Source organism: Ostrea edulis, chromosome 7 (assembly GCF_947568905.1).
Source record: "Ostrea edulis chromosome 7, xbOstEdul1.1, whole genome shotgun sequence".
Classification (NCBI taxonomy): domain Eukaryota; kingdom Metazoa; phylum Mollusca; class Bivalvia; order Ostreida; family Ostreidae; genus Ostrea; species Ostrea edulis.
Window position 1 is genome coordinate 69,504,482 of NC_079170.1, and position 24,915 is coordinate 69,529,396.

At 36.6% G+C, this 24,915-nt stretch overlaps 2 protein-coding genes across 3 annotated transcripts; both read right to left on the reverse strand.

Annotated features, from left to right (window-relative positions):
* Positions 1-3,689: 3,689 nt before the first annotated feature.
* LOC125654979 (histone-lysine N-methyltransferase SUV39H2-like) lies at positions 3,690-24,399 on the reverse strand. Of its 2 annotated transcripts, none has more exons than XM_048885085.2 (6): positions 24,101-24,398; positions 19,595-19,674; positions 13,513-14,373; positions 13,124-13,276; positions 12,741-12,870; positions 3,690-6,060 (listed from the first exon to the last, which is right to left on the reverse strand). In XM_048885085.2, exons 1-6 carry the CDS (start codon positions 24,273-24,275, stop codon positions 5,639-5,641), a joined length of 1,821 nt encoding a protein of 606 aa, XP_048741042.2. In that variant the 5' UTR covers positions 24,276-24,398; the 3' UTR covers positions 3,690-5,638. The 2 variants fall into 2 exon arrangements, with proteins under 2 accessions (XP_048741042.2, XP_048741043.2); XM_048885086.2 differs by lacking the exon at positions 3,690-6,060 and adding an exon at positions 6,173-7,952 and having other exon boundaries at positions 24,101-24,399.
* LOC130048457 (uncharacterized) lies at positions 16,415-18,018 on the reverse strand. Its single transcript, XM_056145216.1, has 2 exons — positions 17,465-18,018; positions 16,415-16,784 (listed from the first exon to the last, which is right to left on the reverse strand). Exons 1-2 carry the CDS (start codon positions 17,901-17,903, stop codon positions 16,549-16,551), a joined length of 675 nt encoding a protein of 224 aa, XP_056001191.1. The 5' UTR covers positions 17,904-18,018; the 3' UTR covers positions 16,415-16,548.
* Positions 24,400-24,915: the final 516 nt, after the last annotated feature.

Below are 24,915 nucleotides of genomic sequence, written 5' to 3' on the forward strand. Positions count from 1 at the left end.
CCTAACTTAGGAAAATAAAAAAAAAACTATACAACAAAGATCAGAGGTGGATCCAAAGAGGGAGTGGGCAACTCAAGTTTGCATCTCTTCGTCCATGGAAAGGAGGTTGAAGACCCCAAAATATGTTTAAATATGAAACCAAGGGTGAACTGTACATCTACCATTGCAGGGTGAACTGTAGATCTACCATTGAGGATGTATTTTTTGTTCACCTGCTGTTCTAAGTAGAAAGTCGGATAAGTTTAATAACATTTAAACTGGCGCCTGTTGATACACCCTCGATACCCGGGTCGTATGATGGGAAGGCACAGTGTGTCCGTCTGTCGACATCTTGCGGGTCGTATGATGGTAAGGCACAGGGTGTCCGTCTGTCGACATCTTGTGGGAAGGCTAGCGGGTCGTATGATGGTAAGGCACAGGGTGTCCGTCTGTCAACATCTTGCAGGAAGGCTAGCGGGTCGTATGATGGTAAGGCAGGGTGTCCGTCTGTCGACACCTTGCGGGAAGGCTAGCGAGTCGTATGATGGTAAGGCACAGGGTGTCCGTCTGTCGACATCTTGCGGGAAGGCTAGCGAGTCGTATGATGGTAAGGCAGGGTGTCCGTCTGTCGACACCTTGCGGGAAGCCTAGCGGGTCGTATGATGGTAAGGTAGTGTGTCCGACTGTCGACACCTTGCGGTAAGGCTAGGCTAATCAAATACACGTGTTCCCATTGAGTAGAGGAAGTGTATCGTCTTTGAAGGCGTAACACATATAAATACTTCCAATATCTTCAATGATATCACTGGTGGACTTTCCTTCAGTCAAGTTTACTAAACGTACATAGGCACTCCCGAAGGCATGAAAACATGATAGAAACAGTACTATTATAATGAAACCCTGTGCAGAATAGTTTATTCAACTACCATAGTTACATTGTATTACGCATTCGTATCCTTGTGGAAAGGACCGCGGGTACGAACAAAGCTAGGATAATAAAACTTGGCACACACTTATTGAGGAAGATACGTGGTTTTGTTTTTCTTTCTCGAGGTCAAAGAATTATTAACGCTGGACTCAAGGTCAAAGAATTATTAAAGCTGGACTCAAGTTCAAAGAATTATTAAAACTGGACTCAAGGTCAAAGCATTGATAAGGCTATAAACATCAAACTGTGGAAATGATTCCCATGGTGTTGTCGCCAGTAAGTTTCAATATGAAAGTTATGGCTTCTCGAATTACGATTCATTAAAAATTTTCTACAACTTGACACTTAATTGAAAATGGTTTACATTTGGATGTTTTGCATCAATACTGAACGAGATTTTGTAATCTGGGTATTGCTCCGTTTCATGTTCCAAACAAAAGGCCCACATGCCTTATCGGTCACCTCAATACGAGTGAAAAATTATCACTACTCTCAAGGGCTATGAAATCTTGAAAAAATTTCCTGTTCTGAATATCTAAGCTAAATTCTAATGTTCAGCAACAATATAAAACAAGATGTGTTCTTAAAACTTCACTGCCCTCAAAAGTGCATACACTGGTGAAAGGCGTTAAATAATAGGCGTATTAACATTAAAACATCAAAAGATGTGACTATTTGGACCCATCCTAAAGTCATAGTTCCTGGGTTGTGAAATTCACCATTTTTTGTACATCCTTTTCTGCTATTCCTAAGCATGCAGTTAGATTTTATACAATATTTACACTTGACACATAAATACTGTATAATAATTTTGGCCCCCAACCTGGGGTCAAAACCCTTACTCTGGGGATAATCAAATTTACAATCTTGGCAAGACTACCTGCTCTATCCACTTAGTTTCAATTTAGTATCAATAGCACTAAAGAAGATGCCATTTAAAGTGTTTTACACATAAACACTATATACCAAGTTTGGCCCCACCCTGGGGTCAGAGATCCTACCCCAGGTATCATGAAATTTACAATTTTGGTAGAGGCCTTCCTACTCTACATCACTATGCATTTAGTTTTTTCTTACATGTGTTAGGTTCTAGAGAAGATTTTGGAAAATTGGTCAATTTTGACCCCGCCCCTAGGGTCCCAAATTCCTGAAATTTACAATTTATGTCCCCCTTGTCCCACTGATGCTTCATACCAATTTTGAAATGAATTGGAATGGTAGTTATTAAGAAGTTAAAAATGTTCAATTGTTAACACACGACGACGGACGACAACCAATTGCAATAGATAAAATTGTTGTTGGAAATGCCAGGATGTAAAAAATAAAATTTAAGACAATTAAGGGAGTTAGCTCCTGAGCTTTTCAGTACAACTGCGCAGGATGCTACAACTAAGTATTCACTGGTTCAATACTGATCCCATTGGTGCAAATATATTACAAATCTATTGCTGAAGCCTATCCAGTTGAAATTTTTTTGTGTGAATTCAAATTTTGAAAGGGTTTGACAGGGACTATATTTTGTGGCGGAAGGATTCACTAATCAAAAAGTTCTAATTCTGCATGATATTACAGTTTCTGTTTCATCCAATGTATCGTCTATTTTTATACTCCAATACTGTATTTCAGTTTTATAATTTATGATACAGGTAGTTGAGACTTGGAACTATTTCAAATGTTGTAATTTATTAACTTGGTTGATATATTTTTCCAAACAGAACACCGATTCTTTAAAAAGTTTTAATTAATTTACTCGAAATTTTGTATACAAATTCAGTATTTTCGCCAATAATTCAAAAATTTGATCTCCAACCCCCACTTTTTTCAGTTGTATTTTAAACTGGAAAACCAGATCTTGATAATTATGTAAAATTTCAGAAATTGACATTATTCCTAATATGTTCTTTTAAACTCTCAATTTTGATATCATGAAGTTTTTCGTTTATCAAGTGCAAAAAGGTCATTATTTATTTCCTTTACTAGTATTAATTTCTTTTTTCATCTGTAGTGTTAGAGGACATGATTATGTATCTATTTTATGTAATGATTGATTTGTGTTGCTTATGTTGTGTTGACACTAACAGAACAATGAAGTTTAATTGAATAAATTTTAAGTGCAAAAAGGTCATGTTTAGAACACTATAGCTCAATAACAAGCGTTGCGACCCGTTTTTCTTTTTAATTTCCTAATTCCCCTTCAATTACACTTCCCAAAAAATTGACATTACTCTAAATGTCAGGTGCTAACCTCTTTAAAGAAGTCATAAAGTTGCTGTGTACATCAATGCGTGACCGGTCATCAGGATATGCTTACTCCCAAGTACCTCATCCAACCTCTGGTGTTTGTCCCTCTGTTAATTGTCTTTTATAGTGACCGGTCATCAGATGTTTACTCCCAGGTACCTCATCCCACCTCTGGTATCTGTCCCTCTGTTAATTGTGTCTTTTATAGTGACCGGTCATCAGGAGATGTTTACTCCTAGGCACCTCATCCCACCTCTGGTGTTAGTCCTGTTAATTCTGCGTCTTCTGTAGGATGATTGATCACTGTTCGTAATCTTCACTTGTTCATTTAAGTGGAACGTTGAGAACCATCAAAATATCACGGAGAGCAGTTAGCAGCCAGTTATTTTAAAATCAGAACCATTAAACTATCACTGAGAACAGTCAGCAACCAGTCATTTAAGTTACTGCAGAAACCAAAGTCTTTTTGTCATGCTCTTTTTTAACAATCCACACCTACCACCTCATTAGACATGTTCCTGATACAAATAAGAAGCCACCATTTCTTACAGTTCTCAGTTTATAGCCAAGTTCAAGATACAGACAGACAAAAAACAATGCTCCCGATCTTTGATCTTGGGGTATAAAAATAACAGAATTTTCCTGAGTGACCTTGACCTTTTACTTTGCAAATCTAAAAGATCCAAGGTCTTTACATACACATTTTCGTATAGTAGATAAAATATTGGATAAACATGCATCATCTGGTTTAAATCTTGAACACAATAAAGTTGGATAAAAGAGTTACTAATCCATTCAAAACCTGTTCTCATTTTTTCCCCAATACATGATCAAATATGACAATTTATTCAGAACATCATACGCATTTATATACTATGAAATAAGTTACATATGTTCTATAAATACACGTATTTTCATAGACTCGTCTTCTGTACGTAATACATGTATCAACTCTCAAGTTTATCTTGTCACTGTACAATTTTATTTCAAAAAGTTCTATATAACTTCATCAGGAAGTGAACACCACCTTTCACACTAAAATTCTATACATAATAAAACAGTCCATTTCGATATCTTGCAAATGTATTAGTCCATTTTATTTTTCCTAATAATGAATACACACGCTTAAAAAAAATTAAAAATGTGCCTCGTACACTTCATTCTCGTATCCACGACTACACATGTACAGAATAAATGAGATGATTAATATAGTTTTTAACATATACAAGATCTACCATAATGAAATTATAAATATATTGATGAGCATAGGACTGGACTTCCCTGCCATTGAGAACTAAGATCACAAATACATGGGACGAGTCGCACACAAGCATCATTTAGTAACAAGCACAATAAAACTGTGCCCAATGTTTCTAAAAAAAAAATCAAGATTTAATTCATTAAAACATTCACACACAAAGCCTGAAAGACTTTAATGATGTGTGTATTCACAATGGACACTTCACAGAATTTCCTTAATAAAATATCTCCACCAGCAAACCGTCATTTTATTCTTTCAGGAAAATCATCATATTAACAGGTATTTTCTGCTGTTGTCCATTTTTTTGAAGAAATTTGCGGATAGGAAAGCTCTGCAAAAATTACAGTGGCAAAAACTATATATATATCGATACATACAAGTATAGATAGGGTGTATTGCAACCTCAGGAATCGGAAACGCAGAATACAGTTACCTTTTAGAGATCGAATCGCGAAAATTTCCACCGCAGATAATACCGGTTATACAGTACAGGTATATATTTGATGACGGTGTGAAATGGGAGACCTATCATACTCAGTGTTAGTATTGATTACAGTTACACAAGAAGAGTCGACATTAACAAGTCGGATTATCCTACAAGAATTACAAACATTGAATGACACGTTTACATACAATTACATGCAATCATATTGGCTCCAGCTAGCAATGATAATAAACATATGCACAATGACTATCATGAAAGATTTCCCCCTGAAGAGCCGATCGACATGACAATCTGGACTTGCACAGATGCCACGAAAATCATTTAACAGAAAGCAATCAATACACATATAGCCTTCATCACTAATTGATTCAGACATCGCTGTATTTACAAACTGCTTAAAATTGACCATTCTAATGCACTGTGCACACTGACTGACACACATTGTATGCAGTATCTAAATTTACTGCAGAGAAGATGCACAACAGCGTTAGGCGTAATCGTGACTTGGTTAGGCCTAATCGTGACTTAGTATATCTTACATGTATGGTAATATTTAAATACCTTTATATTTGAGCAAAACATGACTAACAGCCTTTTCCTGCAAAATATAAATTCCATTAAAATAATTAAAAGTATTCCTGGAAAAGCTCATATTCTGCGCAAAACTTGGCCATGATCCTAAAAAATGTCACAAATTTAAACATTTCATTCAAATACATAGGCTTTCCTTGGATTGCAAATCGAAATGACCCAAACAATGCCAGTATAGACTTGACTAGTACAATCAGAACAAGTACTTCCTACAGTTCTTCGCTCCACATTGACAAACAATCTTGTACTGGTCAGTTACAGTTTTGGGCAAGAGTTTCTCCGGTGTCTTTTTCGTGACAGGATCCATGTTGATTCCCATCCCGTTGACCGGAGCATCCCCCGTGGCGGTCGTCTTTATCTCTGTCCCCGTGGCGGTCGTCTTTATCTCTGTCTGTATGACTTCCTCCTCCTTGTCTGCTGCTTCACTTCCCTCGGTGTCGGTTTCTTTAGAAGTGTCGGTTTCTCCTTGCGTTTCGTCGGAGGTGTCTTCGTCCTCCGTGGCAGTGCTACCGTCACTGGTCAGGTCAATGGACTGGGTACTGGACGCTTGCAGCAGCTTGGCCTGTTTTGAGATGTCTACGTTATCTAGTGTAGGAGCTTCATTAGTAGTGTCCCCTATAGTAAAGACAACATCGAGACATTAAAAAACTCCATAAAGCAACACATTTCACGTTGCAACCCTTTCAAAGTTTTTAATCACAACAGCAATTCTCATCAAATATAATGATTTTTTTTTTTTTTTTTTTTATCTTTTATTTAATTCAATATCAACAAATATATAAATAATTCATCAACATAATGCAATTTCATGCAAAAAAGTTTACAATAGTTAGATTGGATTGTCAAGTCATACTATTCATAAATACACACACACAAACACTATTATTTATCACATGAAAGGCTACCCTTGTTTACCTGTAAGGCACACTACCACATACACAAAGAGTCCAATTGCCTCCAGGTAAACAAAATGTGAAGGAGCCGTCTCCCTCCACATCGGGCCTCTCATATACAAAATTCAAATCAAGAAGTATCAAAAGTTGTACAAACTTTCTTAAATATATTTTTAATACATGTACATACATTTGAATACGATTTTTCTGCAATGTATTGATATGTATTTAAAGCCCGTTTCACAGAGAGATATAAATTTTCACTGTTACAAGAGGTTTCAGTTAGTCTACTTCAGTGCAATGAAAGAAATAAAAATATTAAGAGCCTCTGATAGATTTGTTTCATTATAAAAGCCTATGACGATGTTTCCAAGAAATATCAAGATTTAGTACATTATTAATCCTTTTCCATATTCTTTTAGACGATCTGCAGGCATATATAAGGTGTTCTATGTTTTCAATTTCACCGCAGTTTTCACAATATTTTTGTATATTTGGATTCCATTTGCTAACATTCAGATTATTATTCAAAAGTTTATGTAATAATTTATAGTTAAACTCTGATATTTGTTTATCTGAAATTTTTACGACTTTTAAGGTAGCGACGGATAGCAACCACGTGATCAGTAAAAATTGTGTATTTTCACGTGAATTCATTTTCCGGAATTCCTTACTCCGTCATAGAATAGTCGAAAAACAAAAAGGGGTTCCGAAAGTGTTTTGTTGCTGTGACTGACTCGCCTACAGAAAATATGCACATACCACATAAGTATACGTCAATGTCTGTAATAATGGTAGATCAAATGTTTCATCTGTGTGAAACTTTTTGCTAATCGAAATGTTAAACCAACCACCAATCCATGTACATAGATGCGCTACGTAAACAAAGTTGTTGATTGATGCATCGTAATGTCCGAGTGCTGCATGCTGAGAGATTAAATACTGTTTATACAGTCATTGAGAGGCTAAACAAAGTTTCTTGCAAGAAGAGGAAGTTGGTGGATGCATTCAACTTGGACAACGAAATCATAGTTTCTCAATCGAGGATTAAGAATATCAATTATAAATATATCCATATATATCTGAAATTCTATTATTAAGCTGTTAAAATGTGTAGTAATAGTGAATGTATATGTATAACTTCTCTTTATGAAATAAAATTCACGATAGAGAAGGCACATGTATACAGAGTACATGATATATCATACCACATTAAACGGTTTATTTGCGTGTTTTAACTTAAATCACTTACGTGATGACGTCACGATAGGTAAACAGTTTGTGATTAACTTTTTTATTAGTCCATAGGGAAAGCGAGAGCATAATAATTGGCAGGTCAAATAAATTTTACTCCCCCATATGCTAGCTGTACAATAATGATTCAAAATTTCGAGTTTCTACATTTTAATTGAATATTACAATTTGGATTGCAAGTTTAAGACGGAAGTTCAAGCTTTCTTTCAACTTCTAAATTCACGTCTCCATCCATATACTATGATTGATATACTATGAGTTGGTTGTACTCTGCGTGAAAACCACGACTGTATCCTGCGTATAGGAATGGTTGTATCCAAATGACGTTTGTCCATGGTGTTGCAGGAAACTGATGTAGGCCTACATAATTTGACCCGTGTTTACTTTCATGTATAAAGATTTATCATGTTTATATGTATCATGACAGTTCATGATATGAATGATTTAATACTAAAATACATCACTTAACAAATGTAGTACACATTGAAGGTCAATTTGAATGTTCATACTTCAGATTGAAAATCGAAGTTACAAGTGGATATTGAAAAACTAATGCAATGATTTTTAAAAATAAAAACCACAACGAACAATAGGCCTATGTGTGGCTTTTATTATAAACACAACATTGTATATATGATAGTGAAATTTGTAATTTACTTCACTTGGATAAATTTATAGCGTTATGAATTTGCATTTAATTTTGATAAAAGTAGATATGATTCAAATTTTATTTCTAAAAAATTCAGAAATATCTTAATCTCTTGAGATGCATTTTTCTTCTGGTTTGCGTCAACAGTTATTTAAATAGGCTATGACTGGTATTCGTTTCTTTGACGTATTGGACTGTACTTCCGTGGGCCAGTTGATAAACATGACATAACAACATAACCATGATAATGCAAACTTTGATAAGTTATGAAAGTTTGACAATTTCATCTCATATTTTGATTAATTTCATACATATTGACTATTGAAGAATCCAGACTCGTTTTCCCTGAAATTCAAACAATATTTTACAACACTTTTTGAATTATAACAAAATTAACATTGAAAGTAAAGTGTTGAAATTAATTTACAATCCAGTCATCAAAAACGAAAACAAGACCTAAGAATATTCACTGCCTTACAGTTACAGTCTGATTATAACCACTCCTCCATTACAGTCGTATCGTCGTACCGAGTGATGGCGGAGGGGGTGGGGGAGGGGGTGCTATTAGCAATCGCGTTCATTCATATTTTGACGACATTGGTTAACTCTAAAATTAATTTTTAAATGACATCTGAAATGTATTTTTGTACCATACTTGGTTTATATATTGAGGACTCAAATTTCCCCTGTTCGATTATAGATCTAGTCTAGAAAGGGGGGGGGGGGGGGGGGGGAGTCATAGAATTATAAGTTCATTGATGACTGTATCACTAAGGATAAATAAAATTTCAGCATAAAACATTCATGCAGAATATTACGATCTACAGAGCAAATGTTTAATCCCCCGTAAATACTATCTGCAACAAAGTCGTCATCTGATATCTGTGAAGTTGGACTGAACTGAAGACTGAAGTTTATAGCGCACGACGCTGAGTGGAACTTAAAACGATCGTTGTCGCTGTCACATTTGATGACAATGAACCAATTGATTTTTTTAAAAGCTTCATATCTCGGGAATTCTACCCCCGCTCGCTGTTTGCACAACAAAATCCTTACACTCTCTTATAAATCTTATGTACACCGGAAGTCAACAAGGACGTAAACGAGTCTTGCGCCACCTATGTTTGAAATAGGGGAAACAACTGACAAATATTCGCAATTGATGTTTACTAATGTCAAAATCTTGATTTTCATCAAGTTTACAATTAAAATCTCCAAAAACGAGTAAATTTTCGGTATTAGATGCTTTTTTTTTAATCCAAGATTTAGAATTTCTAAAAAAAGATTTTCTATCTAGTACTTTGTTTGGAGCATATAAATTAGCAGTGTCATTGAACTTAATATTCAATAATATCTTACGCCCATCAGTGGATCTATGACAATTAATAAATTCAAAAGCAAGGTTTTGTCTAATAAGAATTGACACACCTCTGCTCGAGGACGAGTCTGAAAAGCAATGATAGTTGGTTCCTCGCCACCTTGCATTATATGAGTATTCTATAAAATGAGTTTCTTGTAATAATACAATATCTACATGTATATCTAAATCTTGTAATCAATCATACAATGTATTACGCTTATTATAGTCATTCAAACCTCTAGCATTTAAAGAGAAGAATTTTAACAAAGGACTTGTGGTCATTTAAGGGCTAGTGTTCTAATACCTTAATCACTGTCCATCACCTTAATCACTGTCCATGTCTGACCTATAGTCTCCATCATCAGTGGTCAGGTTGTCACGTGACCGTTTGTTATTACCATCTTTCAACTGGCTAACAAAAGTCGTGATCTCCTGCTGCTTGTTTCTGGATGATTTTCGGGCTGGCTGCGTAGGTACAGAGTTGCTCCGTGGCTTTTTCAATTGTTTTTTAGCGACAGTTTTAATGATTTTACCAAGCTTGTTTAAGCCCGGCCAGGCCTTTGGGCGTGTATTAAGTGTGGCAGCTTCATCCAAACCGCTCCCCCAAAAATCGTCCTGTGTAGCTTCTACCACAGTTGTGTTAGGGTCAAGCTTTTGTACTGTATCTCTGAAAGATTTCACCTGCTTGAATTTCGCTTCAATAATTGTTGTCATGACCTCAACTTTCTCTGTTTCCCAAGACGAATTAGTCTTCACGACATCACCAATGCGCTTTGCTTCTAAAGCATTAGATGCGGAACGAATACGATCAGCCGCCAGGGTTCGAAATTAACTCATGTCCGTAAGTCCGAGACTAGCAGAAAACGTGTCGGACTAGTGAACTCTCTATAGCACTAGTCCGTACGGACTAGTGAAAATCCGGAAATCAATTTTGAATTGGTAAAGATTTTAGCAAGATTTGTCTGAGTCTCTTAGATGTTTGAACTTATGGTTGATTACCTGCATGGTCAGGTGTTTGCATGACTATGACAGTCTGATCTTCCAAACACATGGAGTGCGTTTGAGACCACCGTTCTTCGAACATGCACACATTGTCAAATTCCTGCCGATTCTGAACGCCGAGTACACATCACGAGAACGTGTTCTAGGTGCAAGAATTGCAAGTAGTGTGGTCTGAGAACATGCACGTTTGTATGCAAATGTTCTTGTCATTCACGACTCTAACACAGTAGTTCATAACACTATAGCTCATGACTTGGTCAATCGAGTGAATTTTATTGACTTTATTGATAAAATTTCGAACTCCGGTGACTCTAAGGTCTGAACACCAAAACAACAGGAACGTCGATCTCGAACGCACTTATGGACGTTTATCAAAGGATTACCTCGGAGGTTAATATTGTATGCTTTTGAAGATCTTGAATGCGAAATAAAATATGGTGGTCTCTTTTTCTTCTGTACGTGTCAGAAATTGAATTGTTTGCAACTGTGATGTGTTTAGTTTGATTAAAATGAAGATAATTTTTTTTTATATACTGGACGGACTAGTGAAATGCTTTGCGGACTAGTGAAATGCTTTGCGGACTAGTGAACATCAATAGTGACTAGTCCGTACGGACTAGTGCTTGAAAAAGTTAATTTCAAACCCTGGCCGCTGATATGTCGCCATTCCGTATTGCTTTTGTGAGCTGGAAGGCATGCTCTGTAGATTTATGTAACTCTCCATTAACATTTACATCACAGGCATGGAAATTTGAAAGGACATTTTCGTGCCCTCGAAAAGCAACTACGTTTTCTTGGGTTTCGTAGAATTCACAATCGACTGAACCGGGCTCATGCCCAGCTTTCTTGCAGACTTTGCAGCACTTACCATTCGGACAATTTCGAGCAAAATGACCGGATTTCCAACATTTATGACACTTAACCTCAGGTTTTGAGATGTTTTGGCCATAATGATAGATACGGCATTTTTTCCCCGACACAATATCCTGTTCTAGGCAGAGTGACACCCTCTGGTAATGGTGAAATATAAATGAAGCGATTTCCATTTTGCACGCTTGTCATTTTACCCGTAACTGGATTTCGAATATTTTCATATCTCAATTCGCTTTTAAGTTCTATGTTGAATTGCTTTAACATGCCAATGATTTCGGCGTCCTGAACTGAAAGTGGAACTCCAGCAACGGTAACTTTCAGAACTGGATCTTTAGGGTGTAATGCTCCAGATGTAAAGGGATTAGAGTCATAGACTTGCACGGTCTGGTTCTGAAACTCAAAACCCTCCTGAAGCAACTTTTGTCTGGAGTCTCTGTTCTTCATATAGACTCGCCATAAATCTCTGTCTAATTGCAGACATTTTACATCGTCTCCAACGGTGTTGATGATCGCACAAAGAATGTCATAATCTGCAACTCTTGTATTACCCGCAAGAAGTTCACTGTTCTTAAAATAAACTGGTATTTCTGTTTTGTTTTTCATTTTGTTATTCATTGTCCTTGTACTTGTACACGGGAGTGAGTAAACATTCACCCGTAACAATAGCGATTGATAAATACACTCCGAGAAATGAATTAAATTACACAAAATGGCACACGAATGCACTGAAAGTCTTATGCATTAATTTGGTCAAAATCTCACAGCTCTCTAAAGTACGTCTACCTTGGAGCTTGTCACGAGACCGATCCTCAAATATAATGATAATCAAATATAATGATAATTCTATGTGTCTAGTTATCTATAGTAAGCTAGGAATGAACAACTCTCATTATATATAATGACAACAGCAACTCTCATCATATATAATGATAATTTTATGTGGCTAGTTATCTATAGTAAGCTAGTGATGAACAACTCTCATCAAATATAATGCTAATTCTATGTTTGAGAAGTTCCGTAACTAACCAGTAATCAAACGTATATTCTAAGTTTGAGAAGTTCCGTAACTAACCAGTAATCAAACGTATATTCTAAGTTTGAGAAGTTCTGTAACTAACCAGTAATCAAACGTATATTCTAAGTTTGAGAAGTTCCGTAACTAACCAGTAATCAAACGTAAATTCTAAGTTCAAGAAGTTCCGTAACTAACCTGTCATCATGTAATTAAACGTATATTCTAAGTTTGAGAAGTTCCGTAACTAACCTGTCATCATGTAATCAAAGGTTAACTCCTCCCCTTTCTCGATGTCCCTCTTGGAGAACAGAGCAATGCGAGGCAGACGAGGGTCTAGAGTGTTAATCCACACAGCAAACACTTCTAAATTTGGATCACACTAAAATAACCCATGGAAATTATTCAAAAACCTGATGTTGGAAAAGATTTCAAGTTAAAGAAAATAAAATCTGGATACTGTGTACATCAATATTATGATTCTTGATTTTCTACATAACTCCACTTTAAACACAGCTTGGCATTCTTTTCAACTTCATTTGGTAAATCTACTTTAAACGTTTTCTCGTGTAAATACTTTTCTTGATCTTGTTTTTTTAAAAACATTTTCATTCTGTCTGCTGAGGACGCCTTACTGAATGATTTATGAAATGAGACACGTTGCCATAGTAACCAGCATCCACTGTGAAGGGGCAGTCTCCCGGGTTGTAGTCTAAATCAAAAAGGTAGGTCCTGCCGACAGCGTCATACTGCCTACCCCGCCGCTCGGCTTCCTTGTCGGTGATCACCTGTTACATGATAATTTCCAACACGTTCAATTCGAACACGATGGTCTTTGAATTTCTTTAACAATATTTCATAAATGCGAAGATGACTTAAATGATTTTCAAACATAAACTTTTTAACTCCCAAGTAAAAATTTTTAATGAAATGAAAATTAATTTCAATGAGATAAAAACATGTAAATCTTTGAATTCTTGGTAGAAACTTTCAATGAAATGAAAATCAATATAACTGTCCCTACCTCTCCCACATATTCCACTACGAAGGAGCCTTCTTTAATTTTCTGTAATGTCTTCACGCCCCACCCCCGGCCATTGGCAGTGCGGAACAGACACACTTTGAATTTCCGGCCCTGCTGGACTACCCTATTGGGGCACTCAACTCCACACTGGCATCGCCTGTTACATTCATATATAGGAGTTCCCCGCATAACCTTCAGTCTCTTCTTCTTGTAGTAAGCAAACATTGAACCACACTGGGCGGGACAGCATGTTTTTTGACTGCTATGGCAATCTTCACACTCACATCCTACGATCGGGTCGTCCGGTATCGTGATTCCCTCCCCTGACCGATAGTCATTTATATACATAAAGTTTTCAGGTGGCCCCTCTAGATCCACCACATTTTCCACCACAATCCCTGCTGGATCTGTGTTAATTCTATTCAAATGTCTCTCCCACTCTTTCAACTCTTTCTGAACCTCAACTCTCTTCTGTTTGTAGAATTTCGATCTTGGGTTCAGCTGTTTCATGCCTGGAGCCAGGGCTCTCCGGGGCACAAATCTGGATTCTCCATAATTCCTATTGATTCCTTTGTATACCGGCCTCTTCCCTGTCTTTGTGGGACTAGATAGAGACATGAGTCCTAGAGGCGACAATGTGTCTCGAACAGGTGCAAGTTTGAGGAAGATTTCATCTACCCTGTTACGCTTTGGATTGGGAGCCAGATCATCCTCCGTCTCCACGATCCTGCGCTTCCTTCCTTTGGCCTGGAATTCTTTGAATTCTGCGAGCAGATCTTCACAGGATAGATTGTCCTTGGGTTCCCAGGAATTATAAGCGTTGCTCCAACCTTTCCACTTAATGAGATAGAAGTCCTTGTCCTAAACAAGAAAACTGATTTGAATAATTTGAACACACCAATATGTACAAGTACTAATGATATGAGAAAACTTAAGTGTCTACTAATGATTTTCCAAATTTGTTATGAAACAAGAGCAATGCTCACTAAGAATACCTCCCCGCTTACCCCAATCTCCCAAAGGGTGTTGGTAATAGGTAAAACTTCAGTATTATGATCCAAAAGGTATCTAGGAACAAAGCATCTCCATGCGATGAAAAAAGCCATTAAAGAATTTAAATGGAAACCATATTGCTACTTCGATGTCCAATGCACGTGACCTTTGACCTTTTGACCCCAAAATCGATAGGGAACATCTTCATCCCATGGGTAGTCCATATGTACGATATGGTGACTGTAGGTGGAAAGGATAACGCTTTAGAGCCCGGAAACCATATTGCTACTTCGATGTCCAGTGCGCTTGACCTGTGACCCCAAAATCGATAGGGAATATCTTCATCCCATGGATAGTCCATATGTACGATATGGTGACTGTAGGTGGAATGGATAACGCTTTAGAGCCCGGAAACCATATTGATACTTCGATGTCCAGTGCGTTTGACCTTTGACCCCAAAATCGATAATGAACATCTTCATCCCATGGGTAGTCCATATGTATGATATGGTGACTGTAGGTGGAAAGGATAACGCTTTAGAGCCCGGAAACCATATTGCTACTTCGATGTCCAGTGCGCTTGACCTTTGACCTTTTGACCCCAAAATCGATAGGGAACATCTTCATCCCATGGGTAGTCCATATGTATGATATGGTGACTGTAGGTGGAAAGGATAACGCTTTAGAGCCCGGAAACCATATTGCTACTTCGATGTCCAGTGCGCTTGACCTTTGACCCCAAAATCGATAGGGAACATCTTCATCCCATGGGTAGTCCATATATATGATATGGTGATGGTAGGTGGAAAGGATAATGCTTTAGAGTCCGGAAACCATTGCGTCTACAGACGGACGGACAACCCGATTCCAGTATACCCCCCCCCCCCACAACTTGTTGCGGGGGGGTATAATTAGCACAACAATGTCTCAATGTTACTATCATAATTCAAATGGGTGTCCCCTTTTCCTGGAAGATTTGAAATTGGCTCAGGACAAGTGAATACCATGTATTTATCTCCGTTGAATGGTGTTGATGAGTAAAATTTTCTGATATACCTATTTCGAAATTTGAAAATTATTTCTTTCAACATTTGTTCTGAATGAAAACAACTTTGCCTGTGTGAATATTACTAGTATGTATATTAAACATCTCAGTCCTAATAAACATCCCCCCTTAAATAACTCGTACCAATAAACAGCACAGTTCCCACTGCCAAATAATTTAGATTTATCCAAAGTTTCACGCTGGAAATTGTCCAGTAACAAATTGCCGAGTCTTTGTAATTTGAGGCTCACAATTCACTTTGTTTGAAACATTGTACGAGTTAATTAATTTTTTCACTTCCTTTTAAATGGACAGTCTTGGCACTTAATGCCCTAAATTACAAGCCCATTGGGCTAGTAAGAGTACAAAAATTATTAGCCCAATAAAGGCAATTTCACCCCTCTAGAACTATAGGTTCAATCTTATATTTGATTCCTGAATTAATATATCTTAGTAAAAAATAAAATTGATAAAATAAGTATGTTGCAGTAGTAATGAATCTTTTTTATCAATTAGGCCACAATTAAAAGAATGTTTGTTTCCCCTCCCCCGGGTCTAGTTTTTGAAACTGACCAGGCAGGCAGGTGATATTTTTTTTTTTTTAAATTCATATAATTTTATATGTATTGTCGGAAAAAAGCAGATCTGTCAAACAGGGCACTGATTGTCTTCAATGCTTAACATCTGGAGAAGAGAACATTTATACTTCTATGTTGAGGATTGGTTGAGCTTCAATGTTTTATGTATTAAAATCCTGGAATGGCTTGCTGGCGTTGAATCTGTATGCTAATATGAATGCTCTGGATGTGTAATTTCTGTTTTCTTTACTCCGACATTTCTTTAAAAAACATTTAAAGAAATAAATGAAAATAAACAAAAAACATTTATTCTTGACTAGAAACAAGTAGAAACAAATATCATAAACAACATGTTAAAAAGAATGACTTAGAGAGGATGAATATCAGACTAGAATTAACTGATTGTCAGACTAGAATTAACTATTTCTTAATTGGATTTCTCTTTGGGACTTCCAATTTTTTTGAACGACACAAGTCACAAACTGGCAGCACAACTTTAAAGTTTTTGCACAAGTCCTTGTCCTTTTGGATCTCTGTTGCAACACAATATGCACATATGTCTTTGCGGCCAACATCCGAGCTGTAGTATGCAAATTCAATGTGACTGGTACATGCAAGCTGGAGTCTTGTGAAAACTTTTCCATGTAGAACATCCCCTGAAAGTGACAAAAAAACACTTGTCAGAGAAAAAAATTGATTTTAATGTTTTTGTGCTCTTTATTTTCTTTTTCAGATTACCCAAGGTTAAATTCAAAGATTCATCCCTACTTCCATTACTTCAATGATACAAATATTATAAAGATGTTATCATTCAATGACTGTAAATATAAAGGCTGCCAAAAACATAATTTCCACAGATTGTGCATTTAATACTGAATGTCCTTTTGGAGAGTGAAAAAGGGGAATATGCATGGTAGATGCAAACATGTTTTATCCTGCACATGTATATAAGGCCTACAAAAAGCATTTAAATTTTTTAACAATGCAAGGATACAGATTGAATGTGGACAAACACACAAATCCAATTTCTGTTCTTCTGACATTTTGTCATTTGATTAAAAAGATTTGAAAAGTGAATATTCATCTTAGTTCATGTATCCATTGTTTATGATATTGATCATCATGATGATAAACAAATGAAAAAAATTTGGGCAGCACTTCCCCTAGGAATTTACCGTTTTTACACCCCTACCATAAATTTCCCCAGACCAAAAGTTTGGGAACATTGAAGAAAGAAATGAAATGGTGTGGGACAGACTCATTTATAACTTTAAGACATGAGCCATACACCATCTCAAACCTACTTGATAGAAATATAATAATGCATATAAATTACCTGTAAATCTGGGAGAGGCTTCATCAATCTTTTGAGGGAGCTTTGTCAGTGTGCTGGACTTTCTCATCAAAACATCGAAAGCTGTAGAACATGTAGGAGGATTTTGACCTTTTGGTACATTGTTATTTGGTTCTAAGTCTCTTATCACGTCAAATTGTACATATTTCAATTTTTTATCAAAGTTGTGAACCACTTGTATCTGTTCTTCAAAATCTGGCTCAAAAGTTACACCGTTGGCAAGTTTGTCCGACACGGTGACAGTTACTTCGTCCAACTTGTCTATGTTATGGTCGCCGTCCGCTGTCAAATCATTCAAAACCTCATTCCATGTACAGTGTTTGGAGAAACTGTAGAGTCTGTTGACTATTATGGGCACAACTTTAGATGTGTGTTTGTATTTTATCTTTACAGTAGACGACAACGCTATTCTGTCACCCATTTTTTCAAGTATCGATAAATCCCGGTAACTTCCGAAAAAAGCAGAAGTAACGTCTAGAACCGACACGGAGCGGACACGATTTTTTTACGGAAATAAAAAAAAAAAAACATCGCAATTTTTTGGCAAAAAATTTTTTGACCCGGGCCCTTTTTTTTGACCCGGTCGGGGCGAGGGGAAACAAACATATTTTTATTTTTGGCCTTAGCACACAAATACCCGTTATCAACGGCAGAAAATTTTGAATTTCCTTAACAAGGATTATCAAAATTTCACAAAAACTGGTTATAACAATATATTAGTATTCATAATAATTTCATGAAACTGTTTCATCAAATATTAGACAAAATGTTTGTGAAAAATGAAGGAAATCTAACACATCATGGACTAAAGGATTAATTAAATAAAAACAGAGTTATTGCCCTTCGATTCAATTTGACTATTGTATATATATATATATATATATATATATACATATATACACACATATAACTTATTTTATGGTTTACAAGATTTTTTACAATAACTATTAAAAAAGACTCAAAAAAGTAATGTTCCTGTCAAACATAAATCTTATTAAATCATCGTCTTTGCAAAATCTTATGACGTCACAGGAGGGTGGAACTATGTTACAAGCCCAATGTTGTTTATGAATGATTCAACAGGATTAGAAATTTCAAGTTTCAACATTTTATTGAGCATTACAATACAAGCTTAAATTATTTTGGAAAATAACATCATTATGCCCCTGTTTAAAAGATAAAAAGGAAAACAAATTTCACCCCCCCCCCCGGCAACAAGTTGTGGGGGGTATACTGGAATCAGGTTGTCCGTCTGTAGATGCAATGGTTTCCGGGCTCTAAAGCATTATCCTTTCCACCTACCATCACCATATTATATATATGGACTACCCATGGGATGAAGATGTTCCCTATCGATTTTGGGGTCAAAAGGTCACGCACAATGGACATCGAAGTAGCAATATGGTTTCCATTTAAATTCTTTAACAGCTTTTTTCATCACATGGAGATGCTGTGTTCCTAGTTTATACCTATTAACAACACCCTTTGGGAGATTGGGGTAAGCGGGGGGTATTCTTAGTGGGCATTACTCACAGTACATCTTGTTTTTGACTGACTTGACCTGAGAGCCTAGTAATTAATCTTTTATGACCTTTGTCTGGTAGTTTTTACTAAATTCTCCCCAATCTAACAGATATAATGCCTGGTAGCTTTTTTTAAAAAAATTACTTTAGACCAACTCAGTAAATAAGTTGCATTTACCATCTCTCGCATTGTACCAGCTACGATAAAAGGACTCCGAGATGGAAACTTAAGTCATCTTGTCGTCAAAGTATTCTAAAATCACTTTTTAATTTTTTTACTTTGAGCCTAAAAATAGCTCTTCTTTAAAAAAAAAACCAAAAAACCAAAAACAACAAAAAAACCAAAAACCGATTAATATGAAATGTACTTCTTTGCAAAGACTGGTCAATCGACAACTTTACACTTTCAAAATGTATTTTCATGTGTGGATATGTATGTAACTGTAACAGAGGAAATAATGCAACCTCAAACCAGGATGTATACAGAGTATTTCTTCCGTAACACAATTAGGCATACCTAACAAAAAAGGAATACTTCCTCACTTACACAAAACCTCATCTGACACAGCCTTCATCACTGAACTCTCACCTCTTCCTGAACATGATCCAGAATTCTCTCCACTTCCCAGTTGTCATCATCGTCCCATTTTATCTCCCCTTTCTCCACCACTGAAAAAGCGAAAAACAGAACACATTATGAAGAATGAGTGACTGGAGACCATGATTTGAACAAACTTGAATCTGCACTATGTCGGAAAGCTTTCATGTAAATCTTAGCTCTTCTGGCCCATTGGTTCTTGAGAAGAAGTCCCGTAGGGATCCAGGTTAGAATTGGTCCTCAGTACCCCATGCTTGTCATAAGAGGCGACTAAATGGGACAGTCCTTCGGGATGAGACTGCAAAAATCGAGGTCCTGTGTCACAGCAGATGTGGCATGATAAAGATCCCTCCCTCCCCAATGACCATAAGCATTGAAGATAGGCCTAAATTTTGCGGCCCTTCACTGGCAGTGGTGACATCTCCATATGAGTGAAATATCTCGAGAGGGACGGTAAACAACATTCAATCAATAAAAAAAAAAATTGAGCAAGGGGGGGATCTTTATCGTGCCACACATCCTGCGACACGGGACCCAGTGTGCGAAACTAACTTTGAAGTACTATAGACTTTCGGTCCATAGTCATTTCATTTCCTATAGACCACAACAAATTCCTATAGACCAAAATTTAACATGCAATATTCAATGTTATTAAAAGATAAATAATAGACACAAATTCGATTTGGTAATTCGTTCATAGTTTAATTATATTCTTTTTCAATTTCATGCACAAGCTTTTCAATTAGAATTCCATTTTCTTTTTCATTTTGTTACAGCTCCGTTTCACTGTCTGATTCTTCATTTAAGTCACTTCTACTACATTTCGTTTTCCCATGATTTTCTGCTTGAACGTGTTGTACTGACCGCTTCCCGTTTGATTCCAGGGAGTGCACCTTCCACATATTTTAACCGTTAAAAAAAGGACATTCCAAATTTGCACGAAAATGGTGACCATTGAAGTAAATATCAAATTGATCCCCACCCCCTGTTGAAAATGGAATAATCTGATTCGAATGATTTGTAATTACATAGTGGAACATTTTATTATAGAAAGAGAAACATCAGCGTGATACATATAAACTGGTATATGTTTAATAAGCGGCGGTAACCAGTTATTTACTCAGAATTCCTATCTACAGACAAGTTGGTCTATAGCTATTTTGATCGTTATAGACCGACTCGATTTTCTATAGACATTGTCTATCGGTCCATGCTTAATTTCGCACACTGGGGACCTCATTTTTTTGCGGTCTCATCTGACAGACTGCCCCATTTAGTCACCTCTTATGACAAGCAAGGGGGGTATTGAGGACCTATTCAAACCCGGATCCCCACGGGACGAAACCCATTTGGGCAACCTATGATCAGGGTTCCAAATTTAATACCCCTCGCCTACTCGCATTGGCGACTATGCTTTGAGTGTGGGCACCCAAAATTTCTGTTCTTGTCACCCACTTGGCGACTGTAATTGTCTGATTAACATTTTTCTTTCTGACCGATCCCAGTTCTAATATAAACGAAGTTCAATTTCTTTTTGAGATTTTAACACTTTGCAAGACATCAAACCTCCCAAAACTTAAACCAGAAGATGAACAACGCAAGGGTTACTTCAAACGAAAAGAAAGCGTCTGTTTTTACCAAAGTGGAAAGAAGGGGAGAATATGGCTCGATGATGGTGAAATTGGGATGGCATGTGCTGTGGGTACAAAAGATGACACGTTATGACAGCTTGCCAGTGTTATAAACTTGACAGCATCATAAAGCTGAGAACATTCGAAATCGCATAAAAAGTCTGAAGAAGTGTGTTTTAAAGTCAGATGCCACGAAGATCTTAAGTCTATGAACTCTTAATATTTTCGCTAGGTTAACAAAATGAGAGTGGAAATGAGAGAGACAGGGCTCGAAATTAACATGTGCCCGTCAGTCTGTGACTGGTTAAAAGTCTGGCGGACTGACTGATATTTGTTTTAGTCAGTCCGATGCGATTTTCTAAAGCATCACTTTGGAAAATACACTTATGCAATTTTATACACACATTTGGCATGCTTTGATCTGTAGATATCAGACGAATCTGATACGTAAATATAAATCCCACATTTAAGTGTTACAATATTGTCTAAGGCATATTGAGTTAAATTTCATTTTAATAACATCAACGAAATGTTTAATTATTTCTGGACTGGTAAATTTTTCTGCGGACTGGTTGATATTATACCCCATGGGTCCGGCTGGACTGGTGACATAAAAAGTTAGCTTCAAGCCCTGAGAGAGGTAGAGGGATAGAGAGAGAGAGGAGTGTTTGAAACAATTACGGAAATTGAAAAAGAATTTGAATATTGATATTTAAATTTTTCAAAAACAAATTGCAATGTGAGTGACCTGATGTTTCTTATTAAAAAAAACACCATATTCTTTAATTTTAAATGTGTGGGCTACTAAAATTTCATATTTAGGGGCCCACTTGGCCCCTTAGGTATTTAGTCGAAGTTGGAACCCTTAGGTTGCCCGAATGGCACGTCCAAATTCTGATGAGTGACGAACCCTACAAATGTAGCAACAAAAACAAAATAAAATAAATAAACAAGAAATGTTTGTAAAACATGTATGCCACCCTGGTGCAAACTCGAAAAGGGCATTACACATGTATGCAGGGTCCCAACTTCGACTGAATACCTTAGGGGCCAAGTGGGCCCCTGAATAAGAAATACTGTTAGCCCACATGAAATTTCAGTAGCCCACACATATCATGAAATTGAATCCCATGGTTTCTTTACAAGAAAAAAGAAATACCAGGTCATGTTGCAATTTATTTAAAAAATAAAATACCAATATTTAAATTCTGTTTTCTTCTCCGTAATTCTTTCGAATATCTCTCCCTAATTTCCACTCTCAATCCGTCAACATAGCAAAAATATCAGAGTTCATGGACTTTATTATCTTCGCGGCGTCTGACTTTAACACACGTTTCTTCCGACTTTTTATGTGATTTCAAAATTTCTCAGATTTACGATGCTGTCAAGTTTATAACTTGGGCAAGCTGTCACAACGATTGGACCTTTTGTGTCATGTTTTGTACACACATCACGTCATCCCCTTTTCGCCGTCATCGAACCATATTCTCCCCTTCTTTCCACTTTGGTAAAAGCAGACGTTTTCTTTTCGTTTGAAGTAACCCTAGCGTTGTTCAACTTCTGGTTTAAGTACATTTTTGGAAGATTTGATACCACAGGAATGTCTCGCCAAGTGGCAAAACCTCAACCGTTAATTGAACTTCAATTATAATAGGACTCGGATCGGTCGGAAAGAAAAATGTTGATCGGACAATTACGGTCGCCAAGTGGGCGATGAGAACGGAAATTTTGGGTGCCCACAAGCAAAGTTTAGTCGCCAATGCGAGTGGGCGAGCGGTAATTTGGAACCCTGTGTATGCATCATTTAATTGATAGTTAAGTAGTGCCAAACCATTTCAAAATATTGAGCAGACAATATCTTCCTATGTCCAGAGTGGATTGACCATGTGACCTAAAAATTAATAGGGTTTATCTACTCCTTATGCTGTACCAATATACCAAATTTGGTGTCAGTCACACAAATGATTCTTAAAATACAGGAGACAATATATTACTAACTCCAGTTAATGAGTTTAACCCTTGACCAGGTTACTTAAAAATCAATAGGGGTAATCTACTCCTCAAGATGTACAAAGTTTGATGTGTGTCAAGCAGAGGGTTCTCTAAAAATCTAACGGACAGTATATATTCCTTTATCACGCCTCAGACAAAATTGTTGAAATCTAATTTGTCAGACCTTGGTCACATAACGCCGTGAAAAAAAAGTATCATGTGAGAAAAATCTGTATTAAACGAGTAATTTATTGTCGGGTTCGACTTGCAGCCGTGACAAAATTGGCAAAGCGGAATGTTGTATGGTATAGACCCCCACATATACAGTTAGAGGTCTTCGACGTTATAAATTCGTTACACAGTTAGTGACCTGCTACGGAAATATACATGATGTGAAAAGAAAACCTGTATCGGGCGAGGCGAAGCCAAGCCTGATACAGGTTTTCTTTTCACACCATGTATTTCTTCCATATCAGATCACTAACTGTGTAACTAATAATGTCCAGTTTGACCCCTGTGACTATGATGTCAGGTCACTAACTGTGTAACTAATAATGTCCAGTTTGACCCCTGTGACTATGATGGATGTTGGTAGAGTTGCCAGCCAGGAAGGAGATGCAAGTAAATATTCTCTTTATTTATTCTACACTTGAAAATGACCAATGCGTAAAACACGGCTTTTTCTAAATAACAAGTTATGAGTAAATGAAGGTGTTTTGAACTGTGATAGCGGGCGAGATTTTATACTCTTCTCTTTTAACATATGGACTGAATAGCATCGCCTGCCTAACATTGCATACATTTCTCAAAGCGCCATGCACAACCTATCTTTATCATACATAACTTCTTTTTTTTTAAAAATAGATGCACTTACATTTGCTAACTAGTTTCTGTGCAACAAATGGTCCCACTTTCTTCAACGTGAGGTACAGCAAATAACGATTAGTATCTGTAGAAAACTTCAGCTGTTGTTTTTGACAGTTTCTTTGCAAGTCTAAAATGTCTGACAAGCATGGCACACGAGACTCAAATATTTCAATGATTCCCATCTCTTCTCCTTCAGTTAATGATGGAATCGCATCCTAAACATTAAAATATACTAAGCAAACATCATGTCAACAAATCATTCAGAGCAAATAATGGCGCGCATTTGAAAAATGTTTCATATCCGGTTCGCATTCTGATTGGCTAATTAATGCTGAAACTATTTACAAGAAAAACGAAACCAGAAAGAAACGAACATCGTTAAGATTGTTGAAGGATATTTCAAATGCGATTAAAGTTTTTTGATAAACATCCAATAATTAATTTATTATTCATAAGTAAATCAATCGTTTTTCACATCGGGGTTGTAAAACTTTAAATGTGTCGGTGTTTGGATGATTCGGCTTTAATGTTTTTTGGTCCATGCTATTTCCTTCTAAAACTTTAGCTCACCTGGATTAGGTTTCTCGAGAGAAAAATTAAATCAAAAACTTCGATCGAAGTCTGAGAGTTTACTCAGATTTTGACTTTTCAAATCACTGTTAAATTAACTTAACTGAAAACCATGTGAGCTTCATGATCAGTCATCTTTCCTGTCAATTTAATATTGGCACACGAGACTCAAATATTTCAATAATTCCCTTTTTTCTTTCGGTAAATCCTTGGACCTTGGTCTTTCTGTGCATCTCTCCATAATATGTATTG

What these genes read in the sequence shown, in the direction of transcription:
- LOC130048457 (XM_056145216.1), bottom strand. Translation starts at nt 17,903, where the DNA reads ATGGGTGACAGAATAGCGTTGTCGTCTACTGTAAAGATAAAATACAAA. An exon ending in AGCCTCTCCCAGATTTACAG is followed by an intron (nt 16,785 to 17,464) that starts GTAATTTATATG and finishes TGTCACTTTCAG; the next exon opens with GGGATGTTCTACATGGAAAA.
- LOC125654979 (XM_048885085.2), bottom strand. Translation starts at nt 24,275, where the DNA reads ATGGGAATCATTGAAATATTTGAGTCTCGTGTGCCATGCTTGTCAGAC. An exon ending in ACAGAAACTAGTTAGCAAAT is followed by an intron (nt 19,675 to 24,100) that starts GTAAGTGCATCT and finishes TCGCTTTTTCAG; the next exon opens with TGGTGGAGAAAGGGGAGATA. An exon ending in TAGTGGAATATGTGGGAGAG is followed by an intron (nt 13,277 to 13,512) that starts GTAGGGACAGTT and finishes ATCATGTAACAG; the next exon opens with GTGATCACCGACAAGGAAGC.